The sequence below is a fragment of the Stegostoma tigrinum genome, chromosome 20 (assembly GCF_030684315.1).
Source record: "Stegostoma tigrinum isolate sSteTig4 chromosome 20, sSteTig4.hap1, whole genome shotgun sequence".
In the NCBI taxonomy this organism is placed as follows: Eukaryota; Metazoa; Chordata; class Chondrichthyes; order Orectolobiformes; family Stegostomatidae; genus Stegostoma; species Stegostoma tigrinum.
Genome location: NC_081373.1, coordinates 42696680 through 42713205, shown reverse-complemented (window position 1 = coordinate 42713205; position 16526 = coordinate 42696680). Strand labels below are relative to the sequence as shown.

General features: G+C 36.9%; 2 protein-coding genes across 2 annotated transcripts in view; one reads left to right on the top strand and one right to left on the bottom strand.

Annotated features, from left to right (window-relative positions):
• Positions 1-16526, bottom strand: part of lgi1b (leucine-rich, glioma inactivated 1b) — a 79738-nt gene that overhangs the window by 54766 nt on the left and 8446 nt on the right. The window lies entirely within an intron of this gene.
• The window catches only part of fra10ac1 (FRA10A associated CGG repeat 1), a 30210-nt gene that overhangs the window by 8392 nt on the left and 5292 nt on the right, over positions 1-16526 (top strand). The window contains exons 5-13 of the mRNA XM_048551287.2: positions 934-1010; positions 1661-1744; positions 3170-3254; positions 5362-5407; positions 7405-7518; positions 7906-7948; positions 10025-10137; positions 10867-10905; positions 16080-16164. Of these exons, the coding sequence (XP_048407244.2) occupies positions 934-1010; positions 1661-1744; positions 3170-3254; positions 5362-5407; positions 7405-7518; positions 7906-7948; positions 10025-10137; positions 10867-10905; positions 16080-16164 (686 nt within the window). The remainder of the gene's footprint in view (positions 1-933; positions 1011-1660; positions 1745-3169; positions 3255-5361; positions 5408-7404; positions 7519-7905; positions 7949-10024; positions 10138-10866; positions 10906-16079; positions 16165-16526) is intronic.

The following is a 16526-nucleotide window of genomic DNA, read 5'->3' as shown; positions in this document are numbered from 1 at the left end:
AAAAACTGAACAACTCATGCAACTGGTAGCATTAGTCATACAGTATAACAGCCACAAGCCCGATAGGCTAGTCTCCCCACCCCACCCCCTGGATACTTTCATTCCAACTCGTGCCACTTCCAGGTACATAGTAGTATTCAAGTTTAAAGGATGAAACGTTTTCTTGTCAGGAAAGTGACATGCTTCAGAAATGCAGTTTACTACAAACAGGACATAACCAATAAATGCATAGTAGTTAAATAACTATTGATCTGAAATGCCATTTCAACGTAGTCATAATTTCTAAAGCATTTAATCAGATAGAAACTGCAATTTCAGAAATGAAACTGGTTGTAATAGGTTGATAAAATTAAATATCAGTGCTTTTAAAACAGATGCTGCCATAGATTTATGTGTAGTTTCTAGAATGCTCTGAGTATGTTTATTATCTTTACCTTGATTATAAGATAAAAGATAATGGAGCACTGGTTTTATAATTTGAAGTGTAATACAGAAGGATGCAGAAGGTGTTTTTCCAGCACTGATGAAGATGTTACCTTAATGCCTGTGATTGCTGTCATTGTAAAACTAATGTACTTGTGACTTTAAATCTTCGTCTGGGGCAAAAACGCTTCTGAAAACTTCAGCTGCAATAAGTGGGATGAAACACTCAATGCTAGAGATGAAGCTGGCAATGCAAATGTCTCTTTCGCAATCATTTCCCTCTTCATACATTAACTAACAAATGGTAGGGTGAGAAATTTAACCTTTTGCATCAAAGCTTGACAGACATGGGGATCTCAGCAACAGTTATCATGTAATTATTTTCTCTTCACAAGTCTAATTTTATAGTTCAAATGTGCCTTCTCAGGCTAGAATAATTTCTACAGACATAATACTGTTTGGCATTTGCTGCTTCCTACAGAAATAGAACATTTTTCTTAATTCTTCAAGTATGCACGACACAAGAAATACATCAATGATTACTTACTGTACTATGGTGGCTCGAAAGAAGACTTGAAACGCTCAACGTAAGTAACTAAATATGTAACAACTCAGTAACTCTTTCAGTACAGATAATGCTTAATACTAAATCTACCTACTGATCTCCAGCATGAATAATCACGTTACCAGAAAATTAAAGTAAGAACAATTCATTTGTGTATAATGCTGTAGTTTATTTGATTATTGCTAATACAGTGTTATATCATGACCTGCATTGATTCCAGTGGAAAAATTTGTGTAGTATGTAGTGTTGCTTCCAGTTAACATCTGAGGAATAGTTTACCTTTGCCATAGTCATTTTAGTCATTAGTTTTGACTTTGTTAAATCTAAAGGATAATGTTTTATTTGAATCTTGTTTGAATTTTTAAGCTAAAAATAATTGCTAGAAGAGGATAAATTTCGAATTTGAATACTTGATGGCTCATTGATTTTACTGATGAGGTAAAATAAACAAAACCTTAGCTGCCAGTATTTCGTAATGATGTGCGTACCAGAAATCTTGCAGATCTTAGTTTCAGTAATTTTGCAAAGCAGATGCATCGTTTTCTCTACTATGCTGCTGATCTAAATTTAAATATCCATGATTAAATATACTAATTGTGTTTTTGATCTTGGCAGTGTTTTTAGATTTTAGAACTCTGTGGTTTCTGAGTCCACTGATCATTTCTTTTCCAGAGTGAATGATAAAACAGACCTGGATGTGATAAAAGAAAACCATAGGTTTTTGTGGAGAGAGGATGATGAAGCCGATATGACTTGGTAATTAGTGTTTTACCCAAGTGCTTCTGGATATTTTTTGTCTTCTTATCATGTGCATTTGTTATTTTAGTTCCTGCTTATAATTTACAACCTTCTGGACAAAACGTATGTTTGGGATAACAAAACATAAAGGGACCAGTAAGTATTTTGTTCCACTGTTATTTCAATTGTATATAAGCGCTTTTGATCATTTAACAAAATTTTATACGCCAATCCATCAGTCCTGTACTAAAAGCTGTTAGATAGTTGTATTTGTAATTGAAATTATAGCTTACTTGTCTCCTCAAAAAAAACTGCTTGCGTATAATGCAAACTTGACAATGGTAGTTATCTGGAAAATCACTCTGACCACGTTTCATGCTGAAATATAAAATGGTTTATTTGTCAGGATTTGAGAGAGATAATGTGGTAGCTACCTTTCTATTGGTACTTTCCTGAATCTTACTTAAATTGCTTCAAGATTCTCAATTTAAGCTGAGCATTTCAGTAGATTTTGCATGTATAAACCTTGAACTGTACCCCACAATAACCTAGAAACCTAGCAGATCAGAATTAACTATGGGCAGAGCCAGTATTTATGTACATTTACCATTTGAGCTTTCAGGAAAAGAAAGTTTGGGACTTGATGTAACTTGGCTTGCTGCCAATTGAGATCTGACTTCTTTGGAGACCAAAGCCAACACTTGAGTTAAATACATAACAACGTTCTGCTTGCAAAAAAGACCATGAGCTTCCAGTTGCCTGCCACTTTAAGACACCACCCACCACCTTTTCCCCTGGCCAATATCTCTGTCTCTGGCTTGCTGCAGTGTTCCAGTGAAACTCAGCACAAGCTGGAAGAACAACGCCTCATTTTCTGCTTGGGGTCCTGCAGTCCTACGGACTCAATATTGAATTCAATAATTTTAAAGCCTAAACTCTCCCATGTCCTAGCCTCCTACACCACACACCAGGCCTTGTTATCACATAGCCTGCCAATACACACTACCTATTATTACTCACTAACAGTCCCCATTAACAACTATTCACCCTCCCAGCCAGATCATTATTGCTGTTCTCTCTCTTCAGGCTCTATCCTTTATCCCATCATTTAGTCGCTACCCCAACCTCTCCTCTGTTTTCTGCATAGAAACTGATGTTTTTCTAGCTCCACCAGTTCTATGAAAGGGTCACCAGACCCGAAATTCTAACTGATTTTTTTTTTGTTCACTTGCTGCCAGACCTGCTGATCTTTCCCAGCAACTTCTGTTTTGTACCTGATTTACAGCATCAACAGCTCTTTCAGTTTTTGCCCACGTTGTATAGCTGGATATCTACCAGCTGTTAACCAGAAAATCAATGGAATGTCAGTTTGGAGGCATATGAGTTAAAATCATTTCCTTTCACTTTTAGGGTATGCTGCAAAATAATTTTTTTATCTTCTAGGGAGAAGATGCTGGCAAAGAAATACTACGATAAATTATTCAAAGAATATTGTATAGCTGATTTAAGCAGATACAAGTGCAGTAAGGTAAGGATATGAAAAGGGGATGTTTCAGATTACACTTTGAATAGATACAATTTGACAAGAAAGAAAAGTCCAGAGGAAGGACCCACTATACATGGTGTTGATTTGGTGGGGTCCTGATCTGTTACCTAAAATAGCAGTCAACAATTTTAGCAATTTTGAGAGTTTATTGAGAAGCAGTGGTTCATATGGTACATTAGTTAATTGGGTAAATAAAAAATAAATATATGACTCAAGTCAAATAAAAATGCTTCACCCATTCAGGAAATTGAGTAGAAACAGAACACTCTCACGTCCCAGATATCTTGCAATCTTTCACGGTGTTATGCGTAAATTACCACAAGCTGTCTTTAATTTAGCTACTAAAGAAGAAATCTCACAGACAATCTAACACAAATAGTTTCTTAAACTTTTTTTTTGCATGTAGCAGCCAAAATAAGACCCCTCAAGTAAACCAATTAAGCCTCACAACACAACTTGGCTATTATCAGATTAATCGTGGAATTTAACTGCAATCCCAGCTGACAGTGTCTGTCTCTGGAAGTGTCCAGGTTTTGATCCTTATGCGGTGTTGTTCTCTGGAGATTTGCTTCTGATGAATCCTGGAGTTCAATCCTTTGCAACTTTCTCTCTTTCATGTTTATTGTATGACATTATTGATGATTCTTTAGATTCATTCATTCACAATATTAACGACTGCTATGGAACCATCAAGTTGCAGCTTGCCTTCTTATCAAAAGTTGCTTCTCTGTTCCTTGTTATGTTTGAGATCGACAGTCTATTTGAAGACACCGTTTTCCTGCAACAAACTCCTTAACTTCTGCAGGGTAATTATTTGTCCTTGTGGCATAGGATAGCCATTTATCAAGCAGTTACTTAACAGTTCAGTTTATGTAGCTTCAACTCCTTCTTACAGATATGGCTAATTGCTTTGAATTCCTGTGTAACTGTTTGCCCTTTTCACTTAACAATTTCTTCCAGACAGAGTTATTACTGCTTCTTTCAATCTATGAGCGATTATTAAAATACTGAAGTTTACAGTATCACAATGATAGTCTTTCGTAACATCTGTCTTTGTTTTCCCTTGGGCTGATGAAGGGCGACTCCTGATCTCCCTTCAAGATCTCTCTCCCCACTTAAACCTGTTGATGTACTTTATGTTTGGCCTAGCCATCTCTGCTGTGCCAATAACCTGTCCAAACTCTCTTGGCTAATGACTAGTGATACCAGGATGACCATTGTCCCATTGTCCAACTCCATTTGGAGGCTATTTTTCATTTCTTCTAAGATCAAACCTTTTTTTTGAAACATGGCTGCTCATAATAGGGTAGTATGGCCCCCAATAAATCTTGTTTATGCTTACGTAAGGCTAATTGCTAACGTAATACAATTAAAAGTTTCATGCTACAAAGGTGACACAAATATGGAATACTAAGTGAACATAGGTTTAAACATTTTGCCAGGAAGAGCAAAAAAGGAGTGGATTGTCGAAATGGTGAGAGTTTTGAGAGCATGAAGATGCAGAGGTATCTGGGTGCCCTACTGCATGAGTCATAGAGTGTTTATTACGCAGGTACAGCAAGTAATTCAGCTAAATTGTTTATTGCAAAGGGAATTGAATACAGTAGTATGGAGGCTATACTTCACTTTTACTGTGCATTGGTGAGATCATATCTGGAGTACAATGTTTCCTTGTTTAAGCAAGGATGTAGTTATTTGGCTCCCGTTCAGAAAAGTTTTACTGGACTAATACCTGGAATAGGCACATTTTCTTAACGATGAAGGATGGTTCAGGCTGTGCTTGTATTTGCTGGAGTTTAGACGAATGAGGTAGCTTGGTTGAAACATATAAGATTGTACAGGGCCTTGAAAGAGTAGCACTGTTTGTGGGACAATCTAGAACCAGGTGTTATTGTTTCTAAAAATAAGGAGTTGCCCATCTAAGGTAGATGAAAATCTTTTTGTTCCAGAATGTGACATAAGTATTAGGGAACTCATGTTCAAAAGGCAGTGGGCAAAGAGTCAATATTTTGCAGGCAGTTTGTTCTTTTTGTGTAGGTCTAGATTACATTATGCTACAATTTACTAATTTCAATTTCTTCTCTGACAGTTTGGATTTCGGTGGCGAGTGGATAAAGAAGTGATTTCAGGGAAAGGTAATGTTTCTGTAATGCTAAAACAAACATTGCAGCTGGCTAATACAGTTAGAGACTGACCCAAATTATGATTCAGATATGGAATTTAGAAAGCTCGTTGACCAAATCATGAACTGGGTAACCATTTGCAAAACCACTCCATTTAAACTGCAAACACAATCTTGAGCTGCCCGTTACTTGTCTTTTTAATTCATCACTTTATGCACACCTCGCCTTTCAGTTTATGGCCTGTCAGTGATCAGTTGCAGCAGCTCATCACAAGCTTGAAAAGCAGCACCTTTTTTGTCTCAGTATTTCAGTAGCTTTCTGGATGTAATATTGATTTATTTTCTTTCTTTATTCATTCACAGGATGAGGGCATTGCTGCCTAGGGCGCATTCGTTGCCCATCCCTAACTCGATCATAACCTCTGCCTCTATCTTATTCTGGGTTTTTTTAAAGGTGTGTTTTCTCCTTCATGTTGCTGTATTCGTGTCCCAGCTGGATATAATTTTTGTTTCTCTTTTGAATCCGTTATCACACTCTTTTAATTTTTGCAGCAGGAATTCGTCTAGTATTTTAATGTCCCTTGCCCTTTACCGTATCTCACACCACCATTTTTTCTCCTTCTGTCCACTCCAGCTTCAACTACTCAAACTGTCACATTTGTATTTTCTCTCTGTCCTGATGAAAGGCCATCAACCATCAATGTTAACTCTGTCTCCCTCCACAGATGCTGCCTGACGCATTGAATGTTTCAGATTTCCAAAAGTGCATGAGTTTATTTTTATTTGACCCTGCAGACCATTCACACATTCTGCGTATGGAACAAGAAACAATCTTCTTATGTACCGCAAACAGTGTAAAGGGGCCACTTATTGGCATAGCTATACTTCTCCACTGTAGAAGTTCTTGAGAAGCTAAACAGAGAGTATTTCTGGTCTATCAGACAGTGGATATGTTGCACAAATGCTTAGTTCAGTGCACCTCATATTTATTTACTTTACTGTTAAAACCAGTGCTGCATTTAATGTGTTCAACACAACTAACTTGTTTTTGATTTATGGAAGTGTTCCTTTTTATATTTCGGGTAACTTTATTGTGTGGTGTTTCCAAAAATTAAGAGCCATAATAGTGAAATGAGTTTATATCACTGCATTTATTTTACACGTTTTGCAATTTTGCAAGTCTAAAATTCTTAAATTTGCATAGTTTTTTTTAACAAAGACACCAGCCTGATATATTGTTTGATTAATCCTCCATTTGCATTTTCTTAAAATGGCTACACGATTTGAACTTATTATTTCAGTAAACTTGGGAAATTTAATGGTGATCCTGCTTATTCAGTAATTTGGGGACAACTCTGCGATGTTAAAAGTCAATGATAAACCTAACAGGAAATTGAAATTGCATTGGCTGTAGTCCTTACACTAGAATTCAAGCTTTACAGTAGAGGCTTGAGATGTTTGAGGACAAGCGCAAGCAATTAATTGGCAACTTGCACTTTTATATAAATATGGTAAAGTCAAACTGGTGCAAATTGAATTCAGAGGGTGACAGGAGCATGATCCCATGATCTGCCAAATACTATTAAATAAATCCTTAAGCTTAGACTAGAAAATAGTAATATTTATTTAATCAGTACAGGTTTTCTTCTGGGCTATAAAAATGGAGTTTCATAATGATTCATTCATGTACTTCTACAAATTTACACAAAACTGAATGACCATAATTTCTAGGGCATCTAAACGGTGGGGATTTACATAATGAAATTAATGCCACATGTTTTAAAATGGATGTTCTGGCAATTGTTTCAGATATACTATCAAAAAATAGCTGATAGTTTTCAGTTATGGAAACAACATACAATTTTTTTCCAAATTTTTCACTGTCATTGTAATTTTCTAAACTAAAACCCCAATGATGATACTGTCTCATGCCTAAAACAAGAAATAACAAAGAATCAGAAGTTACAGTATTTCTGTGGTTGAGTTAATCTTCTTTCCCCCCCATACCAGGTCAGTTTTGCTGTGGTAACAAGCACTGTGACGAGAAGGAAGGATTGAAAAGTTGGGAGGTTAATTTTGGTTATATAGAACATGGAGAGAAAAGAAATGCCCTTGTGAAACTGAGTAAGTCACATCTTTATCACTTTGTTCCTACATTTGAGTGTGTCAAAGTTTATTTGTCTAGTTTGAGATCCAGGAAAATATCTGTTTCTGATTGGCTAACCGTCTGCTCTTTACAATTATATTTTGGTGATTTACTTTTTTAAAAATTTGTTTTAAATTGCAAAAATCTGTGACTTTGACTGCTGGTACAAGGAAAAGATTATCAATGTGGCCTTGCTTGTCTTCTAATTTCATATAAATTGTAAGACAATAAGTCACGTTACATGTTAAGAACATAAGGGCCATTTAGTCAACCCACCTAGGTTGAATTTTGTTATTTTCTGTTTGAAAATAATGTCACATCTTTCTTAAATTATATTTTAACTAAATATTACATTTCCTTCATAGGATTGTGTCCAGAATGCTCCTATAAATTAAACTATCACCACAGGTAATATAATTTATTTTATGGTATTACTTAAAATAAAACAAATTGAGATACAAAATAATTGCATTATAATCATTATAGCTCTCTGATGAAGTGTCTAGGCCCGAAACGTCAGCTTTTGTGCTCCTGAGATACTGCTTGGCCTGCTGTTTTCATCCGGCTTCACACTTTATTATCTTGGATTCTTCAGCATCTGCAGTTCCCATTATCTCTGCATTATAATCGTACTGTTTACAGATTGCCAAAGTTGATAACCTTTACATAACCACATCAACTGAAGTGACTGTAAGCACTTACTTATACATCCTGTCTCAAATCAGTTTGTGTATTAAATAAAAACATAAAATGCTATCTATGTAATAAATTAAAATTGTTGTATAGGCTAGCATGATTAATCGAACCTCCTGCCAGTGCATTTGGAACCAATGACTTTAATATAGTTATTGCATGTACTCACATGGCACTGGAGCTGGAATCAGCAGTAGCGCACTGTTATTGTTGCCTTTACCTCTCAGCTGAATACCAGTGCGATGCCAAGCATGAAGGTCAAATGTCTAAAAACTGCTAGATTGCCGCTTCACAGTTCACAGTAAGCAACGTGCTGACCCTGCCTGTGATTGCAAACCTCCAAACGCAATGTCTGACATTAGATGGGATTTGATAATTCAGCAACATTTACTAATGAAGCCCTAACAGTATGTTAATCTAACTTTGTTATTTGGGCCTGCAGTTTTCTGGATTTATGTAGACCAGAAGCTGCATGTATAAGTATGGAAAGAAAATGGACACACATTGTGCTTGTTTCAGCTCAATAAAACATGCATCAGCCATTCTCTGGTTCATTTCTCAGGCCAGTGCTTTGACAATGTGAGTCAACTAGCCTGGATTTAATTTAAATAAAGTTTGGCAGTTAATTGTCAGTCTTCATCTAATTGGTGCATTCTCTATGGCAGCATCTCTACCAATCAGAGTCCACTTGCAGAACAAACAGGCCACCAATATGATAAAGTATTAAAAACGTTTTCCCTTTCCATAAGCGTTTCTTGTAAATTGTGCAGGTGAATGCAAAACAAAAACCTTCAAATTCTTTCTTTTTCTGCAATACTCAAGTTTTCTACTGCTGCGGACCTATAACTAAAATTTCTAATGTACAAAATGTTCTTTTTAATCAACTGGATGTTTCACAATGTAATTGTATTTTCTCATTGAATGTCTTTTACTATATAATTAAAGTTTTGCTTTGTGCTTAAGTCTTCCCCCAAACTTTAAGTGTGACCTGATTTTTTTTCCACAACTTGCGACTTCCTACTGAATGCAAGTTATGAACTTGGATTATTTGTAATGATTCAAATTTCCCACAAGTAGTTTTTGGATTGTTAAGCTGCTGCGATTTTTGTTTTTAACTTTGTAGCAGCAACTGTTCAGTTGCTTTTAAAATAATATAGTAAAAGCTGCCTGTCAGGCCTTTTGTCTTTTGCCTTGCTCCTAATTATCCTACAAATCCCTGATAGAATGCAAAAGCAGATGCAGACTTTCTATTGAGCATCGGAATGTTCTCTTGAGTTGTCAGTTGCAATGTTGATACCCATTTATATTTCCATCTCATGCTTTTTCCTGCCACAGTCCCATTAAAATTGATTGTTTGATAGGACTGACATAAACATTGCAGAAAAGTGAAATTAAGTTGAAATGCTTCACCTTGCACTCATCAGGATTGAAATGCAAGTAAACCATCTTTTGCAAAGAATCAAAAATTTATACATTTAAGAAAAAGGCCCTGATTGGTTGGACTGTAGTTGGCGTAGAGTTACATTGGGAGTTGTTAACTGATTCTTAGTTAATTGACTAAATTCAGACCAGGCAAGTCAACTGTGATTGGCCAGGGTATTGCCGGGGGTTGCAACAAGGATTGACTGTTTCCATTGCTCTTTCCTCAGTGGAAAAAGTTACAATGTGTGGATATATTCTTTCTGCCTACAAAGAACGGAACTGTGTGTGAGAATAAATTTAGCTTTCCCTTCATATATGTAAAATATGAGGTGTTTTTACAATTTAATATTACTGTATTACTAACTGAAGGAGGAAAGAAGTGAAAGCAGTAAAACGGAGACATCGAGAAGAGGAACACCACCATGACAACCCAGCAGAAAAAAGAATCAAGACCACAGAGAAGCCTAGTTCTAAAAGCAAGGGTAGGTGACACGAAAATAATCCTTTGTTTAATAAACTATTGTACAAAAACACAATATAATTCAAATTTTAAATGGGGAGTGCCATCTGCAGGCAGTTTCCATACTGGGGACAGATCTGCCACAAGCAATTGCAAGCAATTTGCTGTCCGCAAATGTATCAAACTGCTGACAGAAGTATTGTCCAGCCGAGTTAGTACCTTTGTTCACATTTTCGTACAGCGGTAATTTGATACATTGCCAAGAGTCCCGGAGAATTAATACCCATGGAGCTACCTGATTTAAAGGCACTGTGCTGTGGTTTACATGAATAAAATGAACGTTGATTTCAATAGAAACATGTTGTCAATCAGTAACACTATTACCCTAGGTTCCCAGGCAGCAGTCTTGCAAGTTCGTTTTGGGATGTGCTCGGCTTATATGAAGGCACATGGAAACTGCAAAGAAATCAAGATTACTCACTTAAAATGACAACCTTGTAGCAGTCACTGATGGATGCAGCATCTAGATGTAGCAAAGTCCATGCAATTACAAGGATTAATACAAAACCTGGGACTATTAAAGCATCTCCTTCAGGGAAAGTCAGATCATGAATAACAGTTCAGAGTGGGATTATAAAGATCTCATTTCTACGTTGAGAAACTGCAATACTTCTTTAATGTAGTTAGACACTTTGCCCTCCATTTCTTTAAATTTACTGGTTATCAATTGTTGCTTTGTTTATATTCACAGGAAAATCCACCCTAACAGAAAACTTTGATTCTGACCAAGGTAATTTTTCATAAACAATGCCTGCTTTGGCGCAATGATACCTGTGGCTGTTTATGGTTATAGTATGTAACTTAAAGCATTTAATCTTTACAGATATCATTTTTTGGCTGCTATTTGCATATATAGAAGTAAATTGATTTCAACAGAGTAGAAGTAAAATACTGAGAATTCTGTAATGGCAAAAACTAACTCCTTGCTTGTCTAGCTGATTTGTTTCCAGCATTTTATTTTTAGTTCAGTTGAGCCTTGTAAAGGTTCAATCTATTAAAGTATTTTGAGTATGGAACACCAACTTTGTTTCATTGGTAACAGACTCTGATCTGATGTGGAAGGTTATGAATTGAAGTGAAGTCCTACTGCATGATTTAAGCACTTAATTTACCATTACCAGGATTTCTCCTGATGTTCTGACAAGCACTTACCCTGTAATTAACATTTACAAAAATAATTAACTGGCCCTTTGTATTGCTGTTTGTGGGGCCTTACTATGTACAGCCTGCCTGCCATGCCAGCTTACGTAACAGTGACAACATTTCAGAAGTATTCCACTGATTGAGTTGATTTGGGAATATCTGAAAAATAATGGGAGCCATTTCAGTGCAAACTGTTTCTTTCAGGCCAATCCTAACCATTGATATTTTACTTCTACAAATGTGTGGAAAAATGTGAAATATTTTGGCTTATGTCTGTTGGTTCGTCCTGTCTAACCGGTCATGCTTCATAAGCAGCTTTCAAAGGCCTTCAGTTAAAATTCTTGTATGATGTGTAAATCCGTCCAATATTTCCTTTGGCCTGTGCGTTTTCTCCCCTTTTTCTCAAGCCATCTGACATTTTCTTTATTGGCCTTTCCCCTGACTTTATGAATATTTTTAATCTTTTGGCTATCTTACCAGTAACTGACTGAGATGATATCAATGTTACAACACAGGCAGACAGCTGAACCAAATTAGCCTTTCTACCTTTGTAAAATTAAAACATTCGAAGACCCTCAGTCGTTTCTGCAGTGATTCCTGAACAGACTTTTGAAAATCCAATCTCGGTCTTGGTGAACAATTAATTCTAGACACCAGTTTTATATCTTGAAAGGCTTAAAATTTATTTTTAAAAAAAAGCAATAACTTTAGCAGAGAAAAAATTAAAGAACAAGGTATTTTGATTAATATCTGTTTTTAAACTGAAATGTTTGTTTTCAGCCCCATTCATATGACAGATGGACAGACAAATAAACATAGTTAAGAGATAAACAAAATTGGCCAAATTACATAAATGTTTTTCAGACTGCATTGTTTACATGTATAGATGTCACCTCCTTGGCCACTTTTCTGAAAAGTTTCAGAAAGCTTTCAAACCTACATGATGTGTCGCCAGCACTCATGCCTCCAAAAACAGAGTTCAAGCAGTCAACTTCAATCCGGGTCATGCCCATGCAAGACTGACTGTCGCTTCTTGAGGCCTCAGTTATTATTCAACATTTGCTATCTTCTTGAACATAGAGCCTCTTCCTGACTTGCTTGAACCAATTCCCAAATACTGACGTCGCTAAAAGCCGACTTCTGTCTGTTTAATCATAATGATCTTTGCAAGATCACCGCTTGTAGGAACCCTTTTAGTCAAGAATTAGCCTGAAATTAACCTCCATGCCCGGCCTTAGATGATTAGTCAGTTCTTTTCCTTTTGCCACAAGCTGTTTCTCCATGTCCACAAGTCCTCGTCTGTTCCAAACCAAAATTGATAAGGAACAAAAATAATGAAAAGTCTGCGAGAGTTCTAAGATGTACATAACATAAAATAAATCCTTGCTGTTCTGTTAGATCATAATGATCTTTCCAAGATCACTGTTTGTAGGAACCCTTTTAAACAAGAATTAGCATGACTTTTGTCTGTGTTCAGCCTATTTTTGTTTATTCTACTGTTCTTCTTCACTCCTGCTTCTCTTCCCTTTCCTGCTTAGCAGCAATATGGATAGAAAATTGGCTGAGGGATAGAATAGAGAGAGAAATGGTTAATGGTTAACTCAACTTATTGGAATTTAGAAGAATGACAGGTGATCTCATTGATACATATGGGGCTCTTAAAGGGTTTGACAGGGTAAATGTGTAGAGGATACTACCCCTCATGGGAGAATCGAGGACAACAGGACATAGTCTCAGAATTTAGGAGTGACAATTTTAAAACTGAGATAAATTGGAATTTATTCTCTTAAGGCTGAGAGTCTTTGGAAATCTTTTCCACAGAGATCAGTGGGGATAGAGTTCATGTTTGAGGCTGTTATAGATAATTGATCAGTACAGGAAGGCAATGACCTAATGGTATTATCCCTGGACTGATAATCCAGAGACCCAGATAATGTTCTGGGGACCTGGGTTCATGTCCTGCCACAGCAAATGGTGGAATTTGAATTCAATAAAATATCTGGAATTAAGAGTCTAAATGATGACCATGATCCAATTGTCGATTGTTGAAAAAACCCATCTGGTTCACTAATATCCTTTTTAGGGAAACAAATCTGTCATCCTCACCTGTCTGGCCTACATGTGACCATCTAAAGTTATGTGGTTGACTCTCAGCTGCCATCTGGGCAATTAGGGATGGGCAATAAATGATGCCTGGTCAGCGACGCCCCCACCCGATGAATGAATGAATGAATAAAGAAAAAAAAGTGAACCAAGGTTTATAAGGAAAGTACGTGAAAGTGGACAGACAGAGTGTCAGATCACTACATTACTATTGAGGAGCTGAATGGCCTACTCCTGTTCATATTTCTCATGGTGTTATGAATATTTTTTGGGACGAGAAAAAGGTTTGTAGTGGAGTTTCCCATTGGTCAGTATTGGAATACTTGCTTTTCCATATGTGTATAACTGAACTAGATATTAGTATTCAGGGGACAGTTTCAATGGCAGCTAGCACAAGGGCATTGACAAGTTGGTGGAGATAGTGAGCAGATAGAGCTGAACGTTGAGAAATGTGAGCAGACATGGTGAAATAGTATAAAGTGTACTATTTTAAATGGTTTGTGGAAGTAGAGAGATCTTGGTGTGTGTAAATCATCGAAGGACGCAGGAAAGGTTGAGGATGTTGATAATAAAACATACAGTATTCTGGTTTAGTATATAGAACTTTTCCTTATTCATCACTTTACCACTTCCTTCAGGAAAAACACCTTTCCACTGTTACTTCCTCTCTATGATCCAGCCACTTCTATTTCAATCTTACCACCTCACCGAGGATCCCATGTGACTTCATTTTCTCTATCGGCCTGCCATGAAGTACCTTGTCAAAGGTACCTCGCTAAAGTCCATGTAGACGGTATCCACTGTCCTGTCCTCATCAATCATCTTTGTCTCCTGACCAAAAAACTCAACTACATAATGCACTATTTACCTCTCCTCTGTTCTGGATCACTCCTTTTCCTATTCTTTGTCTCCCTGTCTCCCCACTCCGTACCTCTCCTTTACCCCTTCCGCATCTACACCTTCCCCCATTCTCCCTCTCTCCTGCCCCTTTCACTGGTCTCTTATTCAGCTTTCCTAAGATAAGGATGGCATTGCTTACACCACCATCACATGGCTACGCTGAAACATCATGGTATTTCATAAACTTGGTTTGCAGTAGTGTTGAAGCCAGTAGTTTTAATTAACAATCCTGCGGGAAGTTTGAAAATACATCTGTTTATGATGCTACCTGCAAGCTGGTCTGGACTGAACATAGCAGTTGTAAGTTTTACAGTATTTTCCATACAACCTGCCACATTAACTTTCAGTGCATTGTCAGGTAAAATGTTTTGGTTGAGTGCAGTTTCTAGTACAGTAAACATTCTGCTATAATTGTTCCATTTATATTCAAACCAGTTGCTACTGAATAAAGTTATCTTATTAATAAAGAGCTTTAGCAGTTCTTCAGAATGGAAAATATATAATTTTGTAACAAGTATCTTAGCAAACCCACTTAATTTGATCAGGGTGTTCAATTGAGGTGTGGTTTTCTTTAAGCAAACTTGCATTTGATGTATTTCCTGTGCTTTCACACTGAATTGGGTTTACAGTTTTGTTCCCCTATTATATCAGACTGATTGTAGTTGTGATCTTGATACAATACTTTAACATTTGCCTCTTCTGAGCAAGTGGATGCCACTAAAAAAAACGTTTCATAACATTCTGCTACATTAGGAAGTAGTCATTTACAATACAAGGTCATTCACACCTTAAGACTATACCAGGTCTTCGCAGAGCAATCCAGTCAGACTGTGTAGTTCTGAAAAGTTTAATTCCTTCAAATGTGCATCCAATTTCGCGTCTGATTGTTTCTGCTTCCACCACCCTCGTGCACAGGGAATTCTTGATCATTACTATTTGCTGAGTAAAAATGTTCTTCCTCTCATAACTCCCTATCCCCTGCACTCCTCTCCTAAAGCCTTAACATTACATCACCTAGTCCTTGTATCTTTCCTTTCCTACTTCATTCAAACCTGTCATCATCTTGCTCGCTTTTACCAAACCTCCTTTAACTTCCTTGCTCCAAGTAGAGCAACTGTCTTCTCTGACCTAACTTTGTTGCTAAAGTCAATCCTTCATCCCTGCAATAATTCTGATGAATCTCCTCCACCCTTCTGTCCTTCATGAGTCAAATTTACTCAAGTACATATTGATTTTATTATGCTCTGATTAGTATTTCTAAACTCTTACCCATGATTTATGACTTGCATTTGGCATGTAGCTATCATGACTATCCTAAAATTTTTTATTAAATATGAGTGTCACATTTTGCCGTTCTTAATCCTCTGGCACTTCTTCCATGCTGAGGGAAGATTAGAATGTTATGTCAGGTTGAAGGGCCTGTTCTGTGCTGTACTGTTCTATGTTCTATGTTCTATTTCAGTCCTTCCCGCGCCCCCCCCCCCCCCCACCCCTTTTGTCATCATGGGATTTATCCATTCTAAGCATAGTCAGCCCTTTTCTAGTAGATCCTACCTGTCAATTTCACCTAATCTTTTACCTGTGGCATAACTGCTTCTACTGATATTGTATCAACTTCCTCTTCCTTAGCAAACACAGATGCAAAGTACTTATTTCCAATACTTTTTCATTTAATTGGAATGTTTTTCTTGATATGTTATTGAACTGTGATCACTGTTTGTTATGGCACTTATTTATGAAATATAATTGTTAATTCAGAATCAGAAGATAAGCCAGATGCAGATGATCCCTCAGAGGCTGAGTATTGGAAGGGACCAGCTCAGGATTTTGAAACTAAGACCAGGTATCTTAATGTATCTAAATTATCATATTTATTAAAAGCCAGGAACTGTCATTAACATTGCATTCCAAATTCTGCTGTCGTCTATCTACAAAGTAGTGAGTTTTGAGAAGATTTGTAGCTCAGGTTGAGGTTCTGGATGTGAGTTTGCTCGCTGAGCTGGAAGGTTTGTTTTCAGACGTTTCGTCACCATACTAGGTAACATCAACAGTGAGCCTCCGACGAAGCGCTGGTGTTGTCCCGCTTTCTATTTATCTGGTTAGGTTTCCTTGGGTTGGTGATGTCATTTCCTGCGTTGGTGATGTAATTAATGCCATCCCCTGAGAAAAATAATAGGAAATGACATCACCAACGCAGGAAATGAC